We start from the raw sequence: 27,344 nt of genomic DNA, 5'->3' as shown, positions 1-27,344 counted from the left end.
GGGGGGGGGTGGGGGGGGGGGGGGGTGGGGGGGGGGGGGGGTGGGGGGGGGGGGGGGTGGGGGGGGGGGGGGGTGGGGGGGGGGGGGGGTGGGGGGGGGGGGGGGTGGGGGGGGGGGGGGGTGGGGGGGGGGGGGGGTGGGGGGGGGGGGGGGTGGGGGGGGGGGGGGGTGGGGGGGGGGGGGGGTGGGGGGGGGGGGGGGTGGGGGGGGGGGGGGGTGGGGGGGGGGGGGGGTGGGGGGGGGGGGGGGTGGGGGGGGGGGGGGGTGGGGGGGGGGGGGGGTGGGGGGGGGGGGGGGTGGGGGGGGGGGGGGGTGGGGGGGGGGGGGGGTGGGGGGGGGGGGGGGTGGGGGGGGGGGGGGGTGGGGGGGGGGGGGGGTGGGGGGGGGGGGGGGTGGGGGGGGGGGGGGGTGGGGGGGGGGGGGGGTGGGGGGGGGGGGGGGTGGGGGGGGGGGGGGGTGGGGGGGGGGGGGGGTGGGGGGGGGGGGGGGTGGGGGGGGGGGGGGGTGGGGGGGGGGGGGGGTGGGGGGGGGGGGGGGTGGGGGGGGGGGGGGGTGGGGGGGGGGGGGGGTGGGGGGGGGGGGGGGTGGGGGGGGGGGGGGGTGGGGGGGGGGGGGGGTGGGGGGGGGGGGGGGTGGGGGGGGGGGGGGGTGGGGGGGGGGGGGGGTGGGGGGGGGGGGGGGTGGGGGGGGGGGGGGGTGGGGGGGGGGGGGGGTGGGGGGGGGGGGGGGTGGGGGGGGGGGGGGGTGGGGGGGGGGGGGGGTGGGGGGGGGGGGGGGTGGGGGGGGGGGGGGGTGGGGGGGGGGGGGGGTGGGGGGGGGGGGGGGTGGGGGGGGGGGGGGGTGGGGGGGGGGGGGGGTGGGGGGGGGGGGGGGTGGGGGGGGGGGGGGGTGGGGGGGGGGGGGGGTGGGGGGGGGGGGGGGTGGGGGGGGGGGGGGGTGGGGGGGGGGGGGGGTGGGGGGGGGGGGGGGTGGGGGGGGGGGGGGGTGGGGGGGGGGGGGGGTGGGGGGGGGGGGGGGTGGGGGGGGGGGGGGGTGGGGGGGGGGGGGGGTGGGGGGGGGGGGGGGTGGGGGGGGGGGGGGGTGGGGGGGGGGGGGGGTGGGGGGGGGGGGGGGTGGGGGGGGGGGGGGGTGGGGGGGGGGGGGGGTGGGGGGGGGGGGGGGTGGGGGGGGGGGGGGGTGGGGGGGGGGGGGGGTGGGGGGGGGGGGGGGTGGGGGGGGGGGGGGGTGGGGGGGGGGGGGGGTGGGGGGGGGGGGGGGTGGGGGGGGGGGGGGGTGGGGGGGGGGGGGGGTGGGGGGGGGGGGGGGTGGGGGGGGGGGGGGGTGGGGGGGGGGGGGGGTGGGGGGGGGGGGGGGTGGGGGGGGGGGGGGGTGGGGGGGGGGGGGGGTGGGGGGGGGGGGGGGTGGGGGGGGGGGGGGGTGGGGGGGGGGGGGGGTGGGGGGGGGGGGGGGTGGGGGGGGGGGGGGGTGGGGGGGGGGGGGGGTGGGGGGGGGGGGGGGTGGGGGGGGGGGGGGGTGGGGGGGGGGGGGGGTGGGGGGGGGGGGGGGTGGGGGGGGGGGGGGGTGGGGGGGGGGGGGGGTGGGGGGGGGGGGGGGTGGGGGGGGGGGGGGGTGGGGGGGGGGGGGGGTGGGGGGGGGGGGGGGTGGGGGGGGGGGGGGGTGGGGGGGGGGGGGGGTGGGGGGGGGGGGGGGTGGGGGGGGGGGGGGGTGGGGGGGGGGGGGGGTGGGGGGGGGGGGGGGTGGGGGGGGGGGGGGGTGGGGGGGGGGGGGGGTGGGGGGGGGGGGGGGTGGGGGGGGGGGGGGGTGGGGGGGGGGGGGGGTGGGGGGGGGGGGGGGTGGGGGGGGGGGGGGGTGGGGGGGGGGGGGGGTGGGGGGGGGGGGGGGTGGGGGGGGGGGGGGGTGGGGGGGGGGGGGGGTGGGGGGGGGGGGGGGTGGGGGGGGGGGGGGGTGGGGGGGGGGGGGGGTGGGGGGGGGGGGGGGTGGGGGGGGGGGGGGGTGGGGGGGGGGGGGGGTGGGGGGGGGGGGGGGTGGGGGGGGGGGGGGGTGGGGGGGGGGGGGGGTGGGGGGGGGGGGGGGTGGGGGGGGGGGGGGGTGGGGGGGGGGGGGGGTGGGGGGGGGGGGGGGTGGGGGGGGGGGGGGGTGGGGGGGGGGGGGGGTGGGGGGGGGGGGGGGTGGGGGGGGGGGGGGGTGGGGGGGGGGGGGGGTGGGGGGGGGGGGGGGTGGGGGGGGGGGGGGGTGGGGGGGGGGGGGGGTGGGGGGGGGGGGGGGTGGGGGGGGGGGGGGGTGGGGGGGGGGGGGGGTGGGGGGGGGGGGGGGTGGGGGGGGGGGGGGGTGGGGGGGGGGGGGGGTGGGGGGGGGGGGGGGTGGGGGGGGGGGGGGGTGGGGGGGGGGGGGGGTGGGGGGGGGGGGGGGTGGGGGGGGGGGGGGGTGGGGGGGGGGGGGGGTGGGGGGGGGGGGGGGTGGGGGGGGGGGGGGGTGGGGGGGGGGGGGGGTGGGGGGGGGGGGGGGTGGGGGGGGGGGGGGGTGGGGGGGGGGGGGGGTGGGGGGGGGGGGGGGTGGGGGGGGGGGGGGGTGGGGGGGGGGGGGGGTGGGGGGGGGGGGGGGTGGGGGGGGGGGGGGGTGGGGGGGGGGGGGGGTGGGGGGGGGGGGGGGTGGGGGGGGGGGGGGGTGGGGGGGGGGGGGGGTGGGGGGGGGGGGGGGTGGGGGGGGGGGGGGGTGGGGGGGGGGGGGGGTGGGGGGGGGGGGGGGTGGGGGGGGGGGGGGGTGGGGGGGGGGGGGGGTGGGGGGGGGGGGGGGTGGGGGGGGGGGGGGGTGGGGGGGGGGGGGGGTGGGGGGGGGGGGGGGTGGGGGGGGGGGGGGGTGGGGGGGGGGGGGGGTGGGGGGGGGGGGGGGTGGGGGGGGGGGGGGGTGGGGGGGGGGGGGGGTGGGGGGGGGGGGGGGTGGGGGGGGGGGGGGGTGGGGGGGGGGGGGGGTGGGGGGGGGGGGGGGTGGGGGGGGGGGGGGGTGGGGGGGGGGGGGGGTGGGGGGGGGGGGGGGTGGGGGGGGGGGGGGGTGGGGGGGGGGGGGGGTGGGGGGGGGGGGGGGTGGGGGGGGGGGGGGGTGGGGGGGGGGGGGGGTGGGGGGGGGGGGGGGTGGGGGGGGGGGGGGGTGGGGGGGGGGGGGGGTGGGGGGGGGGGGGGGTGGGGGGGGGGGGGGGTGGGGGGGGGGGGGGGTGGGGGGGGGGGGGGGTGGGGGGGGGGGGGGGTGGGGGGGGGGGGGGGTGGGGGGGGGGGGGGGTGGGGGGGGGGGGGGGTGGGGGGGGGGGGGGGTGGGGGGGGGGGGGGGTGGGGGGGGGGGGGGGTGGGGGGGGGGGGGGGTGGGGGGGGGGGGGGGTGGGGGGGGGGGGGGGTGGGGGGGGGGGGGGGTGGGGGGGGGGGGGGGTGGGGGGGGGGGGGGGTGGGGGGGGGGGGGGGTGGGGGGGGGGGGGGGTGGGGGGGGGGGGGGGTGGGGGGGGGGGGGGGTGGGGGGGGGGGGGGGTGGGGGGGGGGGGGGGTGGGGGGGGGGGGGGGTGGGGGGGGGGGGGGGTGGGGGGGGGGGGGGGTGGGGGGGGGGGGGGGTGGGGGGGGGGGGGGGTGGGGGGGGGGGGGGGTGGGGGGGGGGGGGGGTGGGGGGGGGGGGGGGTGGGGGGGGGGGGGGGTGGGGGGGGGGGGGGGTGGGGGGGGGGGGGGGTGGGGGGGGGGGGGGGTGGGGGGGGGGGGGGGTGGGGGGGGGGGGGGGTGGGGGGGGGGGGGGGTGGGGGGGGGGGGGGGTGGGGGGGGGGGGGGGTGGGGGGGGGGGGGGGTGGGGGGGGGGGGGGGTGGGGGGGGGGGGGGGTGGGGGGGGGGGGGGGTGGGGGGGGGGGGGGGTGGGGGGGGGGGGGGGTGGGGGGGGGGGGGGGTGGGGGGGGGGGGGGGTGGGGGGGGGGGGGGGTGGGGGGGGGGGGGGGTGGGGGGGGGGGGGGGTGGGGGGGGGGGGGGGTGGGGGGGGGGGGGGGTGGGGGGGGGGGGGGGTGGGGGGGGGGGGGGGTGGGGGGGGGGGGGGGTGGGGGGGGGGGGGGGTGGGGGGGGGGGGGGGTGGGGGGGGGGGGGGGTGGGGGGGGGGGGGGGTGGGGGGGGGGGGGGGTGGGGGGGGGGGGGGGTGGGGGGGGGGGGGGGTGGGGGGGGGGGGGGGTGGGGGGGGGGGGGGGTGGGGGGGGGGGGGGGTGGGGGGGGGGGGGGGTGGGGGGGGGGGGGGGTGGGGGGGGGGGGGGGTGGGGGGGGGGGGGGGTGGGGGGGGGGGGGGGTGGGGGGGGGGGGGGGTGGGGGGGGGGGGGGGTGGGGGGGGGGGGGGGTGGGGGGGGGGGGGGGTGGGGGGGGGGGGGGGTGGGGGGGGGGGGGGGTGGGGGGGGGGGGGGGTGGGGGGGGGGGGGGGTGGGGGGGGGGGGGGGTGGGGGGGGGGGGGGGTGGGGGGGGGGGGGGGTGGGGGGGGGGGGGGGTGGGGGGGGGGGGGGGTGGGGGGGGGGGGGGGTGGGGGGGGGGGGGGGTGGGGGGGGGGGGGGGTGGGGGGGGGGGGGGGTGGGGGGGGGGGGGGGTGGGGGGGGGGGGGGGTGGGGGGGGGGGGGGGTGGGGGGGGGGGGGGGTGGGGGGGGGGGGGGGTGGGGGGGGGGGGGGGTGGGGGGGGGGGGGGGTGGGGGGGGGGGGGGGTGGGGGGGGGGGGGGGTGGGGGGGGGGGGGGGTGGGGGGGGGGGGGGGTGGGGGGGGGGGGGGGTGGGGGGGGGGGGGGGTGGGGGGGGGGGGGGGTGGGGGGGGGGGGGGGTGGGGGGGGGGGGGGGTGGGGGGGGGGGGGGGTGGGGGGGGGGGGGGGTGGGGGGGGGGGGGGGTGGGGGGGGGGGGGGGTGGGGGGGGGGGGGGGTGGGGGGGGGGGGGGGTGGGGGGGGGGGGGGGTGGGGGGGGGGGGGGGTGGGGGGGGGGGGGGGTGGGGGGGGGGGGGGGTGGGGGGGGGGGGGGGTGGGGGGGGGGGGGGGTGGGGGGGGGGGGGGGTGGGGGGGGGGGGGGGTGGGGGGGGGGGGGGGTGGGGGGGGGGGGGGGGGGGGGGGGGGGGGGGTGGGGGGGAGAAAAATAAGACATCCCCTGAAAATAAGACATAGCGCATCTTTGGGAGCAAAAATTAATATAAGACACTGTCTTATTTTCGGGGAAACACGGTATGAACAGGGGTCCTGCCCACCTCCCACTGCCGACACAGTGCCACTCCAGGCCCACACGAAGCAGGCATGATCTGCCACTGTTGTGAGTCGGCAGTCTACATCTACTGCACACGTTAGAAGACACGCCCAGCAAGCTCTTTCTCCCTCTCTCCTTGGGGGACGGGACCCCTTTTTTCTTCTCCATCTACCCCCCTGCAGGCGAAAGGAAAGACACAGCTTTCTGCTTACCTGCACTGGAATTCGTTTTGAAATATCCACAATCAACTCTACGTTGGCGTAATTGTTATTGTTGGGTCCACCGGGCACAGGGACATACTGGTCAGCCATTTTGATGTACTCTGAAAGTTAAAGAGGGAGAGATAATCACGATCCTGCTGAAGGCGCACGCGCTCACCAGGTGAGACCCTCCCCACTTACCTGCATTTGCTTTAAGGTCTTCAGGTGTAACCATGACCACAAACCTAATTGCTCGCTCATTCCGGAACATTTCATAAGCCCACCTGCGGATGGAGCGCATGCATTTCACAGCAGCGATGCCGTTGTTTGCTATTAGGACCTGGAAACCAAGAACAAGAATGATTTTTTTGGGGGGGGGAAATGCTTCCGCAAAGGTTTATATTTTTGGAGGGTGGTTTGGTGCTCCCTATACTTCCGTCATGAGAGAGGTTAGGAGTCACGGTCAAGCAATGGACAAAGTTTCTTGAAGGGAGTCACAGAGAATGCAGAAGATCATATGCTAAACCCCTACGAGGATCGCTAGAAATCATCTCTGCCTGAGACCCGGCTAGTCACAACAGCCAGGACTGCGCTTGATGGAACAAATACCTTATATCATTTTGTTTAAAATCACACATTAAGGATCCAAATGTTTGTTCCTTAGGTCTCGTCCTCACACAAAAAGGAAGATTTTCTTCACAGCACATAGACAGCGGACTGATGCACCCTCCTTTACTGGGAGAAGTACCTTTTCGATAACACGGTTCCCTCCAAAGCGAGTCACAAATTCGGCCGGCGAGGCCACCGTGAAGTCCCTGTGCAGGTCGAGCTTCTTCTGCTCACGGCCCTTCTTGACCAGGTGCATCCCTGACATGCTGGGCCTAGAAAGGGGTGAAAGCATGGCTTGGGGTTCAAGATGTCCCTTAGACATGATCTGGCATGTGTGTGTGTGTGTGGAGGTGATCTCTGGAGAGAGAAGTCAAACTGGAAAGACGGGCGACTGAGGGTGAAATACAATGGAACAAACGGCCGCTTGCCTGCTCACCTCTAGGAATAGCCTCCAGGCGACCAGGTAGCAATTAAGCACTATCAGTGAGAAAGGAATGGCTCATGTAGTTGAACACGGGCAGGCTGGCTAGCAAGACCGAATGCACTCTGCTGAGGCCTTCCTTGGTGTCAAGGCTTCTACAGAAGGCACCTAAGAGGGCTGCCGAGGAAGGCATCCACGGTCCTTCAAGATACCTCCGTTCCAATATGACAATCTGCCAATGGAGTCTGTGGCCAGCTCCAAATTTGCTGGTTTGAGACCAGCCAGCTCCAACTCCAAGAAAGCTTCCAAGACTCTGCATTCACACATTGGAACCAACTGGCAATAGATTCAGGACAGACTCATAAAAGGAAATGCACACAGGATGCAGTTAGTATGGGGAACTCGTTATCCACAAATCATAGCACTGACCTCCACATGGCTCGAAAAATGGATCAGAAGGCTTCAAGTAGTCTAGGTTGAGTGATGGCTATGACAGGGAAATAGAGACTCCATGTGGCAAGGCAGTCTACCTCCATAACTGGTGGTGGGGATAGAAGGCAGAGGAAGACTCTCACCTGTCCCAGTCACAGGCTGCCTGTAAGCTCCTGGCCAGTCACTTTCAGAAACAAAATGCTCGACCAGGTGGACCTCTGGTCTGAGCCATCAAAGCAATTTTTGCAGGTCCCCAAACTCCCACCTTATACAATCTCCCGAGGCAAGACATTCCACAGGCAAAGGAGCTCAATTATCAAGGCAACTCGAAACCTGGACCTGCAAAAATATCTAAGAAAAACCACATGGAATTTGCTTTCTCTCTCTCTCTGCCTTGTTTCCCCAAAACAAACAAAAGAGACTCATATGAAAAAGCCTGTTCCTTTTTCCAGCCTCAAAACACTTAAAATCTCGCTGTCTGTCAGAGGGAAAGACACGCCCCCCCCCTTCCCTTCAAGACAGCGACTGTGAAAAGAACACCGCTTTGTTAGGTGTGGGAAGGAGTGACTTTCACAAGGGCCACACAAACAGCAACATCTTTTCCGTACCGACAACAAAGACTTCTGCACACACAACAAACAATTGCTTTATTTTTAAACAGTGCTGGAGACTGACTGATCGCACAAAAACAACAGATCTGCAAGACAGGTGTGGCAGAGATGTGATGTTCCCAGCCTCAAACCTTGGCTAAGAGATCAGAAGCAGAGTAGGGCATTAATGCAAGTTGTGCTCCCCCCCTCCCCAAATTACAACCTCCCTACCAGAACAAATTTCTCTTAACCTCCATTACACTTTCTTTCTTTCTTTCTTTCTTTCTTTCTTTCTTTCTTTCTTTCTTTCTTTCTTTCTTTCTTTCTTTCTTTCTCTCTCTCTCTCTCTCTCTCTCTCTCTCTCTCTCTCTCTCTCTCTCTCTCTCTCTTTCTTTCTTTCTTTCTTTCTTGTTTAGTTTTATATACCGCCCTATCCCCGAAGGGCTCTGGGTGGTGTACAACAAAGTTAAATCATAATACAGCTAAATACAATCAAAAACTAAACAATTAGATTCCAATATAAATAAATTACTAAATCCCCATTAAAACAGCGGTTAATACAAAGTTTAAAATCGAAATTGGGTGTCCAGCAAACCATATAACTTAAGGGTTATATTTCACGGCAACCTTAATAATCACTGATGTGGTCTTAACCAGCGTTTGAGGTTGGCTACGTTACCAACTCAGGTTAGCTTTACAGTGGAAGTTGCTTCAGAAACATCGCTGTGCCCAGATTAAGGCCAAGAGGGAGAATTCACACACAAAGAGCAAAGAAGCGGATAAATCCGTAGCTCACTCCAGATCTGTTACCAAGTGGTAGAATCTGTTCCTCCACTAGGGGTGGCGCTTTCCCCAAGAAGACTTACCTGGACACCAATATGAAAATGGAAAAACTGTGAGGGGCACAAAAGTATCAAGATGCTGTGAGGGGCTTAGGAAGGAGAATCTGTGTGTGAGCAACCAACATCAAACAAGTTTTGGAAAAGAACAGAGCAAAACAGGTGAAAACCCAGAAAACAGACACTTCAGGGGCAACTACCCCAAACAGAAAATATATTAAACCCTGGATGTAAAAACTGAAGCAAAACCTCTGTGTGGCAACAATCTATGCTCTTAACAGTTGAACTGGGAAGCAAATTTATTTAAACCTCCTTTCCAAGCACCCAAAAAAACTTGCAAAGCACCACAAGAGTCAAAACTGCTCCCCGGCAAACAACGTTGCAGCCACAATACAAGCGCTTTTTAAAAAAAATAGTAAATGAAATGTAATTTTTAGGAAATGAAAAGAAATACTGAAAAGTGCTGACTGCACAGGGCTATTGCACAGTGGATCCAAACACGGTTGCTCGTTTAACCTCCAGACTGAACGCTTCATGTTTAAAGGAAGGAAAAGTTTGCAAAGGGGGGGAGGGGGATAGATGCCAATCAGGTAAGGGTTAAACCAAGGGAAAAAATGATGTCACCAGCAACGTGGACTCTGTTTTGAAGACAGGCGATGCCGTCTGTGCACATTTCCCAGGCACTGTGGCTCAAAAGCGTCACTGCCCAACACAAAAACTGACATTCACAACACTCTGATGACAAAAGGTCTAAAGAAGGACAAAGTCGAAATGTAGGGAGGGCTCACAAAAGTCCAGCTTACGGCAAGAAGAAGCCCCTCTGAGCTCCTGCACTTCTGGCAACGACACACTGAATATCCGCTCTCTGCAAAGCAGCCGCTTCTGTCTTCCAGACACTCTCAGCAAGAAAAGGGGCTGGGTGGGAGGGGGAGAAGGGAGCCCACAATCCTGGCTACTCGCTGCCCCTGCCCATCCAACTGTTGCAGAGGAGTTGGGAGCGCCCACCTGGCCAGGCACACAGTCAAAGTGAGGACCCCCACCCCCAGCACAACACACCCGCGAGAGAGTTTCCTCTTCCTCCCCATGAAGCCAAGTCCTGTTGTTATCGCTGTGCCATGCAGAGAAACTTCTGCCAGATGTGCCAAGAGGGAGCGTCTGCTCCGTGCGGGAGAAACCACTTCCCCATCGGCTCCTCTTGCTGTTACTGACCTCCTGAGGCGCTGAAACCAGTTGAGTTCTGCTCCATCTTCCTCTCCCTTTCCACAAAGGATCTCTGCTCTGTGCTTCCCAGAAGAGCCCGGCAGCAACTTTGAGGCTGCTGCCTCCATTTCTCTGCCACTCCCCCCCACTCCCTTCCCCTCTGGCGCACGGCCAGGCGGCGGCAGCAGCAGCAGCAAACTCTCTAGCAGCCCCACGTGGCTCAAGGGGGAAGACGGCCCTCCCTCAACCAGAGGACTGGCTTCCAAGTGTAAAAAGGAAGAGAGAGAAGGAGAAGTTGTCCTATTGCAAGAAGCGCCTCCCCCCCCCTCTTGACCCTTTTCATCTGATGTGATCAACAGGCCGAGGGCACTTCCGCAGCAACAAGGAAATGTGCACCCCAGTTACCTTTTATACGAGGGGAATCAGGCGGGCAGCTGTGACTTCTCTGAGCGGATGATCCAAAAGCATCCCCATGAGAAATCAGAAGATAAAGGACCACCTCAGCAGATAGAACAGGAGGACCCTGCAGTTTTTTCTACCAGAAAAGCCAACCACCTCCAGAAAACTGTCGAAGGGACTGTGATGACCACAGACTGCACTCCACAATTCTAGACCCATGTGCTAGTTTGCCCTCACTTTTACAGGTTAAAAGAAGGCACAGGTTGCTCCTGATTTGGGAGCACCAGGTGAGAATCACTCCTATTTGCAGGTGGATAAAAGAGAGAGAGAGAACTGTTCAGAACCACCTGCCAGGGTAAAGCTGTTTCACAACTGATCAGTTGCCCAGTACAAAGTTTCAGCAGGAACACATGAAGAATACAGCTCAGGCCTGCCTCTGCAAGGCTGGGACATCAGAGGAGAAACTGCCCGTTGCCCCACCTGGTCCCAAGCAACCTTTGGCACCCATTTCCCAGAAGCCTTCACTCGCTGTCGGGAACACCGTACAGACGGCTGAACGGAACCAGCTGTGTAGGTTCACAGTGTGAAAAACAAAGTGAGAGACGATGGGCAGTTCTCCCACGCAGCACGAATCTCCTCCTCCCTCGCATTCTCCAGCTCTCGGAAAAGGCTATATTGTTTTGTCAAAGGCCTTCATGGCCGGAATCACTGGGATGTTGTGGGGTTTCCAGGCTGTGTGGCCATGTTCCAGTAGCATTTTCTCCTGATGTTTCACCTGCATCTGTGGCTTGCAGGAGAAAACGTCAGGAGAAAATGCTACTGGAACACGGCCATACAGCCCGGAAACCCCACAACACTCCAAAGGCTATATTTTTAAAAAGCTGAATTTTAAAAAGTGATTGGGAGTTGGGCTTGTGTTTTACATGAGCAGTCCCCACACAAACCTCGGATTGGTCCCGTTTTAATCCCAACAAACCCCAATTTTATTTATTTTATTTTTATTTTATCAAATTTAATACCCCACCCATGCAGCATCTCTGAGGAACAGCAGGGGAGGAAAGCGTTTAGAAGAAAATAAGTTAGGAAGAGAAGGTGGAATTGTGCCAATTTCAGACTCCCAAATCTGTTGACAAGACATCGCATATCCGCCAACAGTTAAAGGAATTCTCTATTTCCCCTTAGAAGCCTGTAATAATGCTCTGTTTGTCTCTTCTGGCGTTTTGCTCTCCACTGGTTTGTCCATGTGACAGTCAACAACAGCCACGGCTGCAGAAGCAATTATAACAAAGCAAGTGGAAAGCATGACTGGGCACTTGAGTCCCAAGGAAAGCATGACTGGGCACTCGTGTCGCCAAGGGGCAGTCAAATTTTGTTTTTCAAATTGCCCCAGAAGAGAATCAGTTTCCTGTTCAAACCAAGCAGCTGAGGCCAGTGTGTGAAGACCACGGATATGGGAAAGAATCCCACGACACAATATTAAAAAGCAATTCCATAGGCTCAAGGAACACACCTGCTCGTTGGTGCTGACCAAAAACATACCGTATACTTGGACTGTACACCTATGCACCAGAAGTCAGAGAAAGATGGAGGCAGATCAAAGTGGGATTTCACCAAAACATCCTTGGAGGCCCAGGTCAGGCCCAGCCTGCGAGGGCCCCACACGTTGCTCACCTCATGATGACGGCTGATCCTGTCTCTGTCAGGGAGGACAATGACCATGAGTCCACGGAGGAGGAGGAGGAACTGATGCTGGCCAAGCTACCCCTCCTCCTGCTGGCCGTTTTAAAGGATCCGGCCACCAGCTCATCGTCAGAGGAGTTGTCTTCGAAGGAGCCCAGCACAAACTTGGCCCCCGACTGGCGTTTCCCGTGAGGCTGGCTGACCTGCCCCGACGACGATGACTCCTGACTGTCCCAAGAAAGGGGCTGCAACTGGCGGACTGCTGGGCTGGAGGACGGGCAACCAACCCGGCTCAGAGGCCTTGCAGCGTCGTTGGTGGCTGGGGGCCACTGGGCTGGCGGCGTGGAGTCAGAGTCCGCATGGGGAAGTGGAGGCTTGTGCTGGCAAACAGGGTGATCCGGCTGCTTAGAGGACTCCACGGCACTCTGGGCGCTTGGGGGAGGCAGCGGAAACGGGGGCACGGAGGGCTCTGCAGATGGGACCTGGGCCTCAGGAAGGGAGGATTCGTTGGGTGGCAGCTGCTGAGCTTCTGCAGGGAACAGCTGGACTGGGTTGAGAGGCTGAACCTCTGGATGTTTTGGGTTCACAGAGGAGGAATTCTCCATCTTGGCCCAAACCAGCCACACCAGAATTAGAACAGCCAGGAGAGCCAGAAGCACCATTCAGGAAACCTGGAAATGAGTTAAGAAGAAGGTAAAAGAGAAAAAAAGGTGGGGAGGGGAGGGAAAGAACAGCTCATCAGCAGTGAGTTTTCAAAGAAGCGCTGCACTGAGGTTCAACAAGGATTTGGGCATCATGTGACTTGAGAGCGTGGCCTATTAGAGGATGGGGTGTGAGGGCAGGGTAACTCTCAAAACAGACCTATCAGCAGGCCTTTGATTTATTTATTTATTTATTTATTATATTTATATACCGTCCTCCCCCGGAGGGCTCAGGGCGGTGAACACCATAAACATAGATAAGAGCACACACGACTAAAAACTAGAATCCATTAAATTAGTTTCCTGGCTCTATATAAAATAAAACCCCATCTCATTAAAACGCAGCATACTAAAATCAACATAATAGATGGCACCTACTATCAAATCCCCTAAAAGAAAAGGGGGGAGGGGGCGGCAGGATCCACTGATGTTATAGGAAGGGGGGGGCCATCAGTGGCCAGCCTCCCCAAAGGCCCGGCGGAACAGCTCAGTCTTGCAGGCCCTGCGGAACTCACTAAGATCCCGCAGGGCCCTAACAGCTGGAGGGAGAGCGTTCCACCAGGCCGGGGCTAGATCCCAAAGATCTAGCCCCAAAACCGGGCAGCATCTCAAGACTTCTTCCAGAAATAAAAATTTCTGCCCTATGGTCGCCCCTCGAACAGTTAATGAATCTCTTCTTTAAATGTGAACGTCCACTCAAGGACTGGGGGGGAGGGGGTGTCACACCTTGGGCACATGGGGTTGAATCCACCAGTTCTAGCCCACAGGTGTCCCTAAATATTTACTGCAAGCCCCTCAGAATCTGAGGTGACTTCCAGTCCTCACCAAACCCTACAAATGCTGTGACTCTTGAACACACAACACAAACACTTAACAAGCCTCGCGGCTGTCAAATACCTCCTTCCACATACACACCCTATTGATAATCCTTCTCGTCTCTGTCAGGAAAAGATCAAGCTCTTCTTTGTATCTTGCCCCCATGCAACTCTGTGGCCGAGGCTACTGTAACGTCCAGTCCGTCTGACAGATGAGCCAAAGGGCGTTTCAAACCACAAGCTATTTTTATTCTCTGGGAACAGCAGCCGAATAACAGGGACGCCAGCTGGCTATGAGCCTGCGATCTGCCCAAATATGAGCGACGGCGAATCTGACACTCTTGGAGTAGGCAGGACGAGCAGGCTGGCATGACGGACACCTGTTACCTCTGGGCATGTTCAGAGGCACAAGGCCAAAGGGCCTCCGGCTTTCTTATTCACCTTTCTTTGTTCTTTGCTGCTGAAATATCTGATCAGACTGTATTTGCATAATTGCTTTACACTGTGCTGTTTGTTAGACATTTCAAGCAGAAACGGTTCCCACAACTTCCATTCATTGTTACAGATTTTAGCTCTTCTAAACCACCTTAGAGATTTTTGATCAAGAGCATGGGATTTTTTAAAAAGATTCAATTTATTTTTTATTTTATTAGATTTCTATACCTCCCTTAGCCCTCGGGCTCAGGGCGATTTCCAACATAATATATATAAATATCAACCATATAATAAAATTATTTAAAAACCATTCACGTATATACTAAAACAAGATGGTGAAGCTTCTACGCTATTGAGGCCCCACAGATCTCAAAGAACGAGCAGACGAACATCTCTTGTCATCTCACAGCAATGGGTGATTGGGAAGGTCGAACAAGGCGGGGCAGAGACGGTAAATCGTAGCTGCCTCAACCGCATGTCCGGTGGAGCAGCTGCCTTGCAGGTCTGGCAGAACTGAACCAAATCCTGCAGAATTAACAAAGAAACCGAGGGGCCTCACTCTCACGACTGTGCATTCGCTGGTTAGTCTTTGGGTGGGTGGCTGGACACTGGCTATGGTTTGGCAGCACTTTATGCACATGCATGTATCTGTACATTATTTAAATATGTACAGAAGAAGAAGAGTTTGGATTTATACCCCACCTTTCCCTCCTGTAAGGAGACTCAAGGTGGCTTACAAGCTCCTTTCCCTTCCTCTCCCCACAACAGACACCTTGAGAAGTATGTGGGGCTGAGAGAGTTATGAGAGAGCTGTGACTAGCCCAAGGTCACCCAGCAGGAGTGTAGGAGTGCGGAAACACATCTGGTTCACCAGATAAGCCTCTGCCACTCAGGTGGAAGAGTGGAGAATCAAACCTGGGTTTCCAAATTAGAATCCACCTGCTCTTAGCCACTACACCACGTTGGTTCTCAAATATGTAGCCTGCCTTTCTTACTGGCTCGATAGTCAACAGTTTTTGTGGCCCTCTGGCTCCAGGCAAAGTATAGTTCTGCCCCTGCAGGGGCCTCAGCAATAATGTAAAAGGGGGAGGGGGGATCAAAGAAAGGAGGGCTGCTCTTTAGTTCCCCCCCCTCCAGAGGCAATATGCCTTCAGCAAGTAGATAATTAAATGTAGTCGTGCTATCAAGTCAAAGATCTGTGTGCACATCAGCTAGAACATGCTGACCTTGCTGAAGCTGAAAATAATAACAGCAATAAAAGGAAATCGGACCCGAAAAAGTCAGCGAGGCTGCAACGTTTAATCTGATTCATTAACTTCACAACAGATTTTTTAAAGAAACTTTTGATCAATGAAAAATCCACCTGCCATAAAACCAGGTATTGTGAGCAAGTTATAAAGGTCACAGCTAGCACCTGCAAAGGGCAAATGCAGCCGTCAAAGAGGTACCCCTTATTCTCTCAGAAGGGGATGCTGCCCCTAGGAGCCAAAGGGCACAAGGGGCACCTCCCGGCTCATAAGCCCACCCTTGGCAGCCTGGCCCACTGCCTCTGCCCTCACTGCCAAGACCTCCCAGGGCAGTTACTTGACCTGGCTAGTAAAAACCGAATGAAGCGGCTGGTTCTGGAGTTGTCTTTAATACTCACAAGTCCATTCTCTCCAAGAACGTTCTGGCTCAACTTTCCCGTAGCTCCGGAGAGCAGAACTTTTCCTGAACTGTCAGGATCAAACTGGGGGTGAAGGCGTTTGAGAAGCAGCCCAGCGGCTATGAGGAATATAAACTTTAGATTAACTCGTTCTTATGGCAACAGAAGGAAACAGACACACACTTTTTAAAATGCACATTGGCATCATTCAAGCACTGCAGATATTAACAAGATAGCAATGTCGCTCCCTCAGCACTTCAAATATCCCCGGCCGTTCGTAAGCCTGCGCTCGGGCTGTCTGACAAAATGAAAAGGAAGTGGCAGAGAATTATTTAAAGGAATTTTTATTCCAGGGTCCACATAGCGATGGAGGGCAAGTTCCTTGTAATGCAGAAGCGCTGCAACACAACGCACAAAACGGAGAGCTCATTTCCTTCACATTCCAAAAAGAATGCACATCTCAATTATACGGGTTGCAGAATTCAACCGCTTCTTGTCACAGAAACCAGGTTACCCACAGGCAGAATCTTCAGTCTGGTGCCAATCACGTGTATGTACTTGTAAGCAGTTTATCCCCTCCCAACCCACCCCTTTCTTCCATCATGCAATTCAAGGCTGCTTATTACCAGACCACAGAATTATCCCCTTTGAACAAGAAAAGTTCCCTTACACACTCAGCTATACAAGAGCAATTCACCTCGCCCCAGCAGAAGGATTTTCCCAGGTCTAGGGTGTTGTGGGTTTTCTGGGTTGTATAGCCGTGTTCCAGGTGCAGGCCATACAACCTGGAAAACACACAACACCCTAGAGATTCTGGCCGTGAAAGCCTTCGACAATAATTTCCCAGTTCAGTCCCCAAAGCTGTATGGGCATGCCAGTTCTCCAGCGGCTTCGCGAGGATTCGTATTTTTCACACTGCACAAAGATTCCATAAACCCACACGGGCAGTCCAAAAGGGGGCGGAGCCTCAAGCTCTTCCTGGTTTACCCTGCATGGAAATTTCTTCACAGGGCTGAGAGGCTGAGCAAACGGATGCCAGGAACAACACGTTTCTGGAGCGCTTCCAAAGTATTCTGTTGAGCTCCAAGTGGGACAACGCAGCAGCACGTGGGGCAAAGGTTACTCTCCAGCGCCAACACAGAAAAGAGCTTGTGGGCACAAATGCCACTTGTAAACGGACCAAATGCCATTGAATGTGTGCAGGCTATACAAAGTGCAGCAACTGAGCAAAATCCGCCAGCGAAAAGGTCTTCTTGAGCTCCCTTGAAACTGAGAGACTATAAAATATATTTTTTTTGTTTTTGAGCCAACATCTTCTTATGCACTACCTGATTTGGGGCCTTCTTAATAAACTTTACACATAAACTGAAAAAGACGTGGAAACGCTGTCTTTGCAAAACGTAGCCCAGCACAGCCCATTCTGTGTTTACTCAGAAGGGAGTCCCACTTAGGCTAAGATGTTTTTGAAGCCTAGGACTATTAATTTCTGCATGGGGTGTTGTGGGGGTCTCCGGGCTGCATGGCCCTGTCCCAGTAACATTTTCTCCCGACGTTTCGCCTGCATCTGTGGCTGGATTCCATCAGGAGAAAATGCTACTGGAATACAGCCCTACAACCCGGAAAACCCACAACATTTCCTGTGGGAGGGGCAGGCTACGCATTTGGAAAATAAAGAAATAAACTTGCCTGCAAGGCAGCTTCACTGAATGACGGAGAGCCTTCCAAACAACCACCTTCCAACCAACCACGCCACAAAGGATGCCATTTGCAAAATGCAGGGGAATAGTAAGAAGTTTCAAAGAACTCACAGTCTTAAGTCTCTGGGGATGAGGTGTGTTAAACCACAGAGGAAATAACTGCCCAGGTGGGCTGCTCGTGCCAGCCGCCCCCCCCCCCCAGCCCCCGGGCGCTCAAGCCACGCACCTTTATTTTTATTCACTTGTTTCAAGGGTTTGTTGTTTTAGTCATTGATTTCAAGTGTTACGGCTGCTTTGTTGATTAAGCGGTCATAAAAGTGCATAAAGGCCCGCGAGGGTTTTAGTGTGGTTGTCCCTCCCTTCTACAGCCTGCTCCGCCTGCGCGCAACTTGCAATCGGCCCCGGCGGCGATGTGCGCGCGCCCTGCAGGGAGGGCCCCCGCGGCCAGCTTCCAAGGGCAAAGGCCGGTGGGGGCCGCTGTTTGTCCTTGACCCGCCTCCGCCGAGGGAGCTCTGCGAGCGAGAACTGGGGGCTGGTTGGCCCCACTGGGTCACCCGGCACTGCAGGCTTCCTGAGGGGAGGGGACTCGAACCCGGCTCCCCCGCGTCGAGTCCCCCCGTCCCGCCCGGGCTCCGCGCGCCTTTCCCTCCCTTGGGTGGCGCTTGGACACTTCTGCTTCCGCGGGGCCACCCACCCGCCCCACACCCGTCTCCGCGACCCGCGGCCCAAACAAGGGGGGGGGGTGTCTTTTTTGCCCCCCCCCCCGCTCGCCTTGCAAAAGCGCCCCAGCTCCACTCACCCCAGGAGGCGCCTTCGCGGCGGGACAAAGGGCGAGGGGGGGGGGTCCCAGGAGCGGGGGGGGGCGCCTCCCGCGCAGCCAGGCGCTCCTTTGCAGAGCCCGCGCGCACCCCGGGCAGCAGCAGCCGGCAGTTGCTTGAAGGCGCTGGAAGTTTTTGAACGCCTCCCCCCCCCCCGCCCCAATTCCTTTGCTTGGAGAAACAAGCACGCGCGGGGGGCACCCGTGGGGTTGCCAGCCTCCAGGTAGCGCCTGGAAGCCCCCGGGAACTCCAACTGGCCCCCGGTCTCTAGAGCTGACAGACCCTGGAGGAAAGAAAGGGAGGGGGGCAGCCTGGCGCTGCTCCACCCTTCGGAAACCCCGCCCCTCCTCCCCAACCCCGCCCTCCCCCAGGCCCCACCCACTATCCCAAAGGCCTGGAACCTCCCGGCCTGGAGGTGGCCACCCTCTGCGTCAGCAGGGTCGGGTGGGGGTTGGGTCTGACTGGCGGGTGCAGCACAAGCCAGGAGTGGGGATGGAGAAAGGGGGCCGAAACAGGCCCATTGGGGGGTGGAAGAGCAGCAGTGGGGCTGGGGCCCTGGTGGCAGCTCAGGGCAGCCTGCAGGGGCTTAGCGGTTAAGAGCAGGTGCACTCTATGAGGCTTGATTCCCTGCTGTCTTTTGAGCTGTGGAGGCTTATCTAGTGAACTAGATTACCTTGTGTACTTCAACACCCGCCCGCTGGGTGACCTTGGCCTAGTGAAGTCACAGTTCTTCCCAGCCCTCTCAGCCCCACCCACCTCACAGGATGTTTGTTGTAGGAGGGAGATTGTCAGCCCCTTTGAGTCTCCTTGCAGGAGAGAAAGGGGGGGTATAAATCCAAACTCTTCTTCCCTCAGCCCCCTCCTGGGAGCCACATTGCTGCCTCTGGCCACCCCCTTTTCCATGAAGGTGCCCTCTTTGCTTGCTTCCTCTCCTCCCTTGAAGGCCTGGCTGTTGCAGCTGCCCAACAGCTGTGGCTGAGAACCAACAGGAGCAGGGTCTGCAACCTGCGGCTCTCCAGATGTTCATGGACTACAATTCCGCGCATCACAGCCCCTTGGCCAAGCATGGCCACCTGGCCATGCTGGCCCATGCTGGCAGAGGCTGATGGGACCTTCTGATAAGTCCATGAACATCTGGAGAGCCGCAGGTTGCAGACCCCTGAGGGACCGAATCTCAATTTGCTGACCCACCACTGCTTTGGGGGCCAGCCTCTAGCCATCCCTGCTCAAGCTGTGGGACGGCTGACTGGCCTGCGGTCACCTGCATCTGCCAAAACGACTGCTGGACTGGAAGGCTCCTACTTCAAAGTTACGTGCGAATTAGGCACAAGACACCTCCACGACCCTTCGTTCACCTCAGTGGCAACTCCGCTTCCTTTTCTAGCATCATCAGAAAATAAATCAACCCTTTATCTCCACAACAGAATTTTTTTTCTAAATTGGAAACTAATTACTCTCAAAGACTGTACACCTGATGTTACAAAACAAGGGGTAGAATAAATCCCAGGAGATGGAATGCCCCCAACAGCCCCAAAGTTGAGATAACCAGCATGACTCAAACAAGCACAATTAACGGCAAGGAAGATGTATCAAAACAGATGTTTATTCAGAAGAATTATAGTGACTCAAAAAAGCCAACTTTGTCACTAGTGTTACAGGAACAATGTATGTATCTTAATTTGGTATTTAAAATATACCAGTATAGATCTTATGCAATTTGCATACAAAACATGTAAACTGACTTTGCGTCTCAGGTATTCCAGGTGATAAAAGGTCTTTAGTGGACCCCAGCCAAATACAAATAACACAATTGCCTCTGATGGAACGAGCCCGGGGATGAAATCCTCAAGTAATTGAGTGCACGGCATCTTTAACAATGAGGACAGCCAGGTGCACATAAACTCTTAATAAACTAAATGTTACCGTGCTCCTCACATTCACAAGTGGGGTAGCACAGGTCATCTCACATAGATGGAGTCTATGGATGACCCATTCCCAAGCAGCACACCTTTTATGCATGATTTCATGAACTGGCAAATGCTGGAAAAACTTCTGCAGCTCAAACATTTGTCATCTGCCTAATGGTAATTTGCTTAGCAAATACCGCTTTTCCCAAAGTCATGGTACTCCAAAGTGAGAGCCATTAGCATTCTCCCTTCTACACAACGATTAAAGAACCCCCGCTCCTTACAGAACCCTGGCTATGCTGTCCCACCCTTGCCCCAGTCCTCTCAATATGTCTGGGGAAAGCCAATGAAATCCAGTCCCTTCGGGCTGGAGCAATTACTGAAGTTCAGCATCATGGAACATAGTAATTCCCTATTCCTTATAAAAGGGGCAGCCTGGAAGATGGGAACTTTGAGGGTGGGGAACAGGGCCAAGATGAAAAATAGCTTCTTTGCTGTTAGGAATGATGTCGCATTTCTGTGTTCCTGAAAAACAGGTAATAAAGAATAAAAAATAAAAGTGTGCTACATTTGCACAAAACAGTTTTGGTCCCTGACTGGAGAACAAGAAGTCACGTTATTCCTTGTAGTCAACTGTAATTTGCCCTCAAATGCACCTAGAATTAGAAATGCAGATACCAACTTCTTCAAACCTCAAAAAAAAAATACTCTTGAAAATAAGATGTCCTTACTTCAAGGAACTAATCAAGAGGAGGAGAGCTGAAGGAGACAGTTCAGGTCACCCCATCCCAGATGCAAAGATGAAATCTCTAGAACTTCCCAAGCTCTTAAAACTGGACCCTCTTAAACGGTGTTTGATGTTAAGAAGCCTCCCAAGGTCGTGCCAACTATTCAGAGCGCTCTCCAGTCAATGGGCTTCGTCCCAGATTTCCGCAGCAATTCATTCGTTTTGGAGAAATGCTTACAGCCGAAGAAGCCCCTGTACACAGAGAGGGGCGAAGGGTGGACTGTCTGCAAGACATGGTGACGTTTCTGCAAGAGACCAGAGACCTCATCTCACAATCATTCCCCCTTGTATTTCATCAGCAGCAATAAATTACGGTGGCTTATTTAAAATATTCCCACACCACCTTTCCATGCAAATCAGGGCCCCCAAGGCGGTGAACACTACAACATTTCAAACAGAATCTAAATCTTGGGCATTTGTCCAGGAAAGCTGAACTTTGATCAAACAAAAGCAGCATTCCCAAACTCCTATTACAGAGCACCTGGATCAAAATAAAGGAGTCACCCAAATAAGCCCCAGTTTGCTGCAGAGCTGGCACGCCTCATTTGTGAAGAGGACTTAGATTTACTGGGTGAAAGAGGAGGGAGTCTATATTGCAGAACATGATTGTCATGTGCATCAGGTCAAAGGATTGTATGGATCAGCATCCTCTTTTCCACCAGCACAACTCCACCCTCTGAAATCCAGTCCTCATACCAAGTAGTGGCCAGTGCCTGAACACAGAAGTTTCACTGCTGGATACCTGTTCCTCTCATTGATCCTTCACTGCCCAAGCAGCTAGGACTTCTGGAAAGGTGGAAAAGCCCCAATGGACTTACTCGGTCAATAGCACTGCCTTTCTTCTGAGCATAGGCTCCCCAAAGCATGAAGACTAGCCCGTCCAGATTTTTGTTCAGCCAGGACACCACTGCGTCTGTGAACTGCTCCCACCCCTTCTCCTTGTGGGAGTTGGCTTGGTGCGCTCGGACTGTGAGGACAGCATTGAGCAAAAGGACTCCTGAAGATCACACAAAACATGGAAGCGTAAGCAGAGATAAACGACCAGTACTTTATGCAACAGACATGTGCGATCTTAATTCACTGGGATACAACGCGGGAAGGCATCTATAAAGACGAGGCTAAAACGCATGGGGATGCCCACATGGACAAACAAATTGATCTGCTGCATGAAGAGTGAATCTGTCTTAAGCTAAATGCTTCTTCCTGCCAGATGCTAATTCAGATGATGGGGCAGGGCAGGGCCCAGGGTACAAAGCAAAACAAAAAACCAAGTCACCTTGTTTGGCCCACCCTGTCAAGTCTCCATGACCAGGATGAGAAAAGCCTTCTATGTCCGTCTCAAGCTCTTTGTAAATATTTTCTAGGCTGCAAACAAAAAAATAAAACCAGATGTTGTAACAGCACCTTCTGAACCGGGGCTACACACACCTCAAGCAATCCGTAATATTTACTAGAATGCGCACAGCATATCCTATACTCATCAAATAGCAAAGAAACGTTCCCTTGGAAACGAAGACCAATGAGAATTAAGCATGCATGCCTGATCCTAACACAACTCTGGAAGTTTAATACAGGCAAAGAGAAGCCTTACCTGGGTGGGGGTGGCACTGGTCTCTGGACGCTGAAGCAGAGGCCATGCGCCTGATTGGGCCCATGATATGGATCCTGGCCCAAGATGACAACTTTTACCTGATGTTGCAAAAAAAAAAAAAAGATAATGGCCTTCCTTGAGTATTCCTGTGTGCTCTGCAGTTCAGGCAGACTCAATCTGGAAGACTCAAGTGCAAATATGAGATTGCTTTAGCATAACAGGCTCACCACATGACTTTAAGCAATCCACTCCCGATTACCACAAAGGCGTACAGCATTATGGGCCACCCAGAGACAAGCCAGGAGCCTTAACATACTTGGGGGTCTTCCAAGGATTGCAAAAATATATGATTTTGTGAAGTAGCCAATGACATTCTGCTCCCCCCCCCCCCCAAAAAAAAAGCTGAGGACCCAGCATACTGTTTGAAGCATGGAAAAAGGACGGCCACTGAGTCAGTCAAAGAGAAAGAGCTGGTGGTAGATGGGCCCAATCTAGCCCCTGAGAGTTTAGTGAATTCTGGCGTGGGAGACTATGAGAGTTAGATAGATTTCTCAATATGTTTATCCAGCAAAATCTCATGCCGAACAGAAGTAACAAAAATACTGCTGCTGACATCCAATCACTGAGCTAGACCTAAAGGCCAGGTTCAGTTTATGACATGGCTCCTGCCCAGGGCAGCAGGAATACTCACATCATTGATATCACACATCTGGGTCCATGTGAAAACTTGATGTGGGGGTGGGAAGACTGTGTAACGTTTCCGTTCCTCAGCAACAAAGGTCATGAGCTGGTTAGGGAGAGAGAAGGAGCTGTTTCTAATATATATGTATATTTAGAATCCCCCTCTCTTATGCCCAAGGGAGGCAGTTAGGCAGATATTTAGAAGGCCACATTATGCTATGTGATAGTTTATCAAACATCTGCTTACAGGATGAAGAATACATTTTTCACTGTTACAAAACAGGGTCTCTCTAATACTCAGGCCTTTGCAAGGAAACTCCCTAACCCTCGGTACCTCTTGCCTACCTGGGAGAAGTAGGGTTTGGAGAACTCGCCAGTCAGCGAGACCCTCCAGCTGTGCCCGATTTCCGCGGGGGCAACGCTGCTAGCGCGGGCAGCGAGTCTCTGCAACGCCGCCTCTTTGTTCCTGCGGATCCGCTCCAGCTGCGCCGGGCTCAGAGGAGGAGAGGTCGGGGAGGAAGTCTCAGACTTGGACCTCTTGGGGGAGAAGGCCTGGAAAGCAGCAAGGAAGCGTCCATGGGGCAGGCGGGAAGAGGGCAGCGGGCGGAGGGGGGCCGCAGCTCCCGCAGAAGCAGCCACGAGCGGGACCAAAACAAGCATCACAGCAACAACTTCCGGCCAAAGAAAAACACGCGGGCGTTTCGCGGCAAAAACAGCCGCCCCGCAAGGCTATCCTGCTTCCCTAACTGGACGGCAAGACAAGCTCCGCCCTCCCCACTTCCATATCAGTTATCAGTGGTCGGAACGGCGTGTCTATCTTCCCACCTCCCACCCACCATTTGCCAAGGAAGCACTGAGCTCTATTGGTTCGCGCCTAGTCCCGCCGCTAGTCTGCTTCCCTATTGGCTATGAGTGAACGGACGCTTTTCATTGGCTGCTACTGCCAGCTGGCGCCCTTTTCCAAAGCGAGGGAATTCTGGCGATTCCAAACACCTCCCGGCCTTTCCTTTCGGGCCTTCCCCCGCCTCCCGTTACCTCCGGGGTCTCGCCCGGGGAGCGGCTCCGCTTATTGCCGCCTGCCGCGAAAAAGGAGAGCAGCGTCTTCTGTCCGATCATGGTGGCTCCGTTCAGAGGCGGAATCCGGCGCTGCAGCTCTGGAGGAGCCCGGCTCAGTCGGGCGTGGGAGGCGAGGAAGAGGATCCGCGGCCGCCGCAGCCCCTGCTTGTCTCTCCTCACGGCGGCACCCGCTTTCTTTCCCTCAGCATCCCAAAACTGGCGCCAAAATGAACGCGCATGCGCAGGACTGGGGGTGGATTTTACCTGAGGGGGTTGGTTCGCGCATGCGTACCTTAGCCAGGGAAAAAACTAAGGGGAAAATGTGAGCTTCCTGCACATGCGCATTGTGGCATTTGGGATCCCTTATTGCTCTTGAGCACGGAAGCGCCTTTGATCTCGCGCCTGTCTACCTTTTTGTCCCACCTGGCGAAGCAAATAGGGTTTCTCCTTCCTTGTTTTGTAATAGAGAGCCCTCCAACACCTGTCACCTGTGCGCGTAGTTTTGTCTGATGCTTTTGGAAGCCATCTAAGCCGCCCCCACACGTGTCTCGTGCGCTCTTGAGTGGAGCAGTCAGCCCTGTCTCATTTTTCCAAGCTTTCTACAAATCCACATAAAAACCGGGTGGTTGAAAATATATTGTGGGAAGCAGCGCTCTGTTGCTTCCTATTCCGTTGGCTCTTGGGGAACCCCCTGCAGGATCCCAGGCAATGCCTAATGCAGGTCTGTTGAATGCAGTCTGATTCTTCCTTCCCCACACTCAGCCTGGCACGTGGCAACTGGCAATGGATAAATTCCTAGTCCGGGGAACTCCTAAGCTCACTTCGGAGAAGAGACAGCATCAGCCGGAAGAGGGCGATGGAGACTGTACTGAAGACAAGGATGGGACGGAGGAGGAGAGGCCCAGGCGGCCAGTGGCCCTCCCAGATGAGCCCCACAAGAGGCGGGCCACCCCTTGGAGGGAAATTCGGGCCCAGGGACTGAACTGCAGCTACACCATCCTTTTTGGCAAAAATGAGGCCGACAGGCTCTTCCAAGAACTGGAAAAGGAAATCGAATATTTTGAAGGTAAATGAATACCTGAAGACTACCTTTTAGCTAGGGAGTCAGAGCTTTCTGAAAAATCTACCTTTTTATTGGTAAGGGATTAGCCATAGCGAGTGTAGCACTAGTTTTCACTGCTGCTTTGTCCTTTAAAAATGCTTTGAATGTTTTAAAATGACTGTGTGCAAACTCTTGTTTACAATTGATGCAATTTCACTAACTTCTTAATTAAGGGATGAAAGACATGGGCTAAAAACTGATGGGGAGAAGGGAAAAATCTTATCTGAGAACAAGTCACTGAGCTCTTGCTGTGTTTTGTGAACAGCAAACAAAAGGCTAAACCCCAGTCCTGAAAATTTGATGGCAGGTAACCATAATTCAGCATAAATTTCAGATGACTTACTATCCAGTATCCTTCTGAATTGATTCATTGAGGAACCCATGTGCATCACAGAGATGTATGGAGCATTTTCTAGGGCGTACATGCAGTCTGTTGACACAGACTGGCACAGGCTAGCTTTCTTGGGTCTCGCTGATGTCCTATGGAGGCAAAAATGCAGTTCAGAATACAGCTGCTGCTCTCCAGCATCTCTGAGTGTCAGCTCGGTAGCGGCAGCCACGGCCTCCTATCTTTGAAAGAAGCTTGTCCACCACTTGCTAATATTGAGAAAGACCCCCACCCCACAAGACACACACAAAGTTCCCTGGAACACGGGTTTCAAACTCACTGACCAAATGTAGCATTTCAGTCTTTTGACAACTGCCAACTCTCGGCTACGTCCAGTTGTGGAAACCCATCTTGAGCTTTTCATACTCCTTTTCCAAACAGGGGAGTTTACCAAACTGCAGGTCTTTGGCAAGTGGCACAGCATCCCAAGGAAGCAGGTGACCTACGGTGACTCTGGGTTGACCTACACTTACTCGGGTGTCACCTTCTCTCCCAAACCATGGATTCCAGTTCTTGAGCACATCAGGGACAAGATCCAGCTGACCACGGGCCACACCTTCAACTTTGTTCTTATTAACAGGTAATTTCCAAGACTGGGGTGACATGAAGCACTTGCAGCTCTGCCCTCTGTGCCTGCTCTGCAGGGGGGGTTGTGTGTTCTGATGCCTCTGTGGGTGTATGAACCGTGCATGGGTAGTTGCTGGGGATGAGCTTGAAATGGGGCACAACCTGAGAAGAATGAGGGCTAAAGTGGGTCTTTTCTACCTTCACAGATACAAAGATGGCCACGATCACATTGGAGAGCACAGGGATGATGAACAAGAGCTGGTCCCTCGCAGCCCTATTGCTTCAGTCTCTTTGGGGGCCTGCAGGGACTTTGTCTTCCGGCACGGGGCTTCCCGCGGCAAAAGAACCTCATGCCACATCGAGCCCATCAGGCTGCAGTTGGAACATGGCAGCTTGTTGATGATGAACTTCCCAACCAACCGCTACTGGTACCACAGCTTGCCCATCCGCAAGAAAACCGTGGCTCCGAGAATCAACCTGACGTTTCGGAAATTGATGGCTCTCTAGTACAATGGTTAGCGTCCAGCTTCCACGTGGCCTGAAGCAGGTACCCTCTTTGAAAATGGCCGATGGCCTTCTCAGTCATTGCAACAAAGGCAGCACAAAGTGAGGACTGCACCATACCAGAAAGTTTCTCTAAGGCGGTGGTTTTGAGCAAGGAAGCTACTGGAACTTAAGAGCTTGGCTGAAGCCTTGATTTTGGTTATCACTACAATGGTCATGTTGCCCAGACCGGTGTTCCAGCACCATTTTCACCCAAGTTTGAGGGCAATGCTTGTCTTGTATTCTTTAGCTAATGTGCCCTCATTGGTCTGGACAGCTTCTTCTCGTCGTGTTGCAACTGCAGACAAAGGAAAGGGGTGTGCCTTGCCCTAGCTATGCCTCCCCTCTGAAATGAGAACAGAACATGTTAGGAGCATGTTCTTCAGCGGCTGTCCTTCCACCCAGAAGAATTGACACAGTCATCTGTGCCTGATGCAGGGATGGCTTCTCTTTGGTCTCTCATTGCAGCTGGAAGCCCCCTTTCCAGATGTGTCACTGCTCCCTGCTTTTGAGCAAATCCTATTTCCCCCTTCTATTCTGGAGCCAGTATTAGACATCTTACTACCATATCCGTAATCATAATAAGGCCTATCAAGTACAATCATCGTGTTCTACGGATAGCTGAGGCTCAAGGCAAACTTCCATCTCTTAACCTTCAAGAGGTAAACCTGAATGTGAGTTTAGGGGCTTCAACTGAAGTGTATGCACAATCTCTGTCAAAGTAACAGGATTTGTAGAGTTTGGGAATAATATAAAACAAGCTCCAAACCTGTTTGCAATAGTGTCAGAAGGGGGATGGATATTTTCTCAGCAGCAAGCCAAGCTTTTCTGAGAAACACTGTCTCTAGCCTGCAATTGTTATTTTAGTTCACCTTCTCTTTAAAATGCTTTCTCAATAAAAAAAAAATTAGTCTGACAGAAACAGGCATATGTACCTTTCATGAAACTACATGTCAGGCCCTTGTTTCTACTTCTGTTAACACTCTCAACAGTGCTGGAGTAGCAGAAGGCTGGTTCAGGACAGA

At 57.8% G+C, this 27,344-nt stretch overlaps 3 protein-coding genes across 4 annotated transcripts in view; 1 reads left to right on the top strand and 2 right to left on the bottom strand.

Moving 5' to 3' along the window:
• ACACB (acetyl-CoA carboxylase beta) overlaps positions 1-17,810 on the bottom strand; it is a 54,147-nt gene extending 36,337 nt beyond the window's left edge. The window contains 6 exon segments of the mRNA XM_048513881.1: positions 5,429-5,538; positions 5,618-5,756; positions 6,165-6,297; positions 11,578-12,257; positions 15,183-15,301; positions 17,679-17,810. Of these exon segments, the coding sequence (XP_048369838.1) occupies positions 5,429-5,538; positions 5,618-5,756; positions 6,165-6,297; positions 11,578-12,248 (1,053 nt within the window). The 5' untranslated portion in view covers positions 12,249-12,257; positions 15,183-15,301; positions 17,679-17,810.
• A 1,472-nt stretch (positions 17,811-19,282) lies between these two features.
• On the bottom strand, positions 19,283-23,966 carry UNG (uracil DNA glycosylase). Of its 2 annotated transcripts, XM_048514332.1 has the most exons (7): positions 23,699-23,966; positions 23,009-23,215; positions 22,674-22,769; positions 21,983-22,080; positions 21,668-21,756; positions 21,210-21,388; positions 19,283-20,636 (listed from the first exon to the last, which is right to left on the bottom strand). In XM_048514332.1, the coding sequence occupies exons 1-7, from the start codon at positions 23,777-23,779 to the stop codon at positions 20,496-20,498; spliced, it is 891 nt and encodes a 296-aa protein (XP_048370289.1). In that variant the 5' UTR covers positions 23,780-23,966; the 3' UTR covers positions 19,283-20,495. The 2 variants fall into 2 exon arrangements, with proteins under 2 accessions (XP_048370289.1, XP_048370288.1); XM_048514331.1 differs by lacking the exon at positions 23,699-23,966 and having other exon boundaries at positions 23,009-23,499.
• Positions 23,628-27,241, top strand: ALKBH2 (alkB homolog 2, alpha-ketoglutarate dependent dioxygenase). Its single transcript, XM_048514333.1, has 3 exons — positions 23,628-24,785; positions 25,591-25,789; positions 25,983-27,241. Exons 1-3 carry the CDS (start codon positions 24,503-24,505, stop codon positions 26,281-26,283), a joined length of 783 nt encoding a protein of 260 aa, XP_048370290.1. The 5' UTR covers positions 23,628-24,502; the 3' UTR covers positions 26,284-27,241.
• Positions 27,242-27,344: the final 103 nt, after the last annotated feature.

This window comes from Sphaerodactylus townsendi, linkage group LG13 (assembly GCF_021028975.2).
Source record: "Sphaerodactylus townsendi isolate TG3544 linkage group LG13, MPM_Stown_v2.3, whole genome shotgun sequence".
NCBI classification, from domain to species: domain Eukaryota; kingdom Metazoa; phylum Chordata; class Lepidosauria; order Squamata; family Sphaerodactylidae; genus Sphaerodactylus; species Sphaerodactylus townsendi.
The sequence above is the reverse complement of the archived record's forward strand: the minus strand, read 5'-3'. Positions and strand labels throughout refer to the sequence as shown.

Bases quoted from the DNA above. Each gene is read 5' to 3' on its own strand.
- ALKBH2 (XM_048514333.1), top strand. From the start codon at position 24,503: ATGGATAAATTCCTAGTCCGGGGAACTCCTAAGCTCACTTCGGAGAAG. The intron at 24,786-25,590 runs GTAAATGAATAC...TTTTCCAAACAG, and splicing joins GGAAATCGAATATTTTGAAG to GGGAGTTTACCAAACTGCAG. The intron at 25,790-25,982 runs GTAATTTCCAAG...CTACCTTCACAG, and splicing joins AACTTTGTTCTTATTAACAG to ATACAAAGATGGCCACGATC.
- UNG (XM_048514331.1), bottom strand. From the start codon at position 23,323: ATGCTTGTTTTGGTCCCGCTCGTGGCTGCTTCTGCGGGAGCTGCGGCC. The intron at 21,757-21,982 runs GTAAGGCTTCTC...TTTTGTTTGCAG, and splicing joins CCAGTGCCACCCCCACCCAG to CCTAGAAAATATTTACAAAG. The intron at 21,389-21,667 runs GTGACTTGGTTT...TGTGATCTTCAG, and splicing joins GACAGGGTGGGCCAAACAAG to GAGTCCTTTTGCTCAATGCT.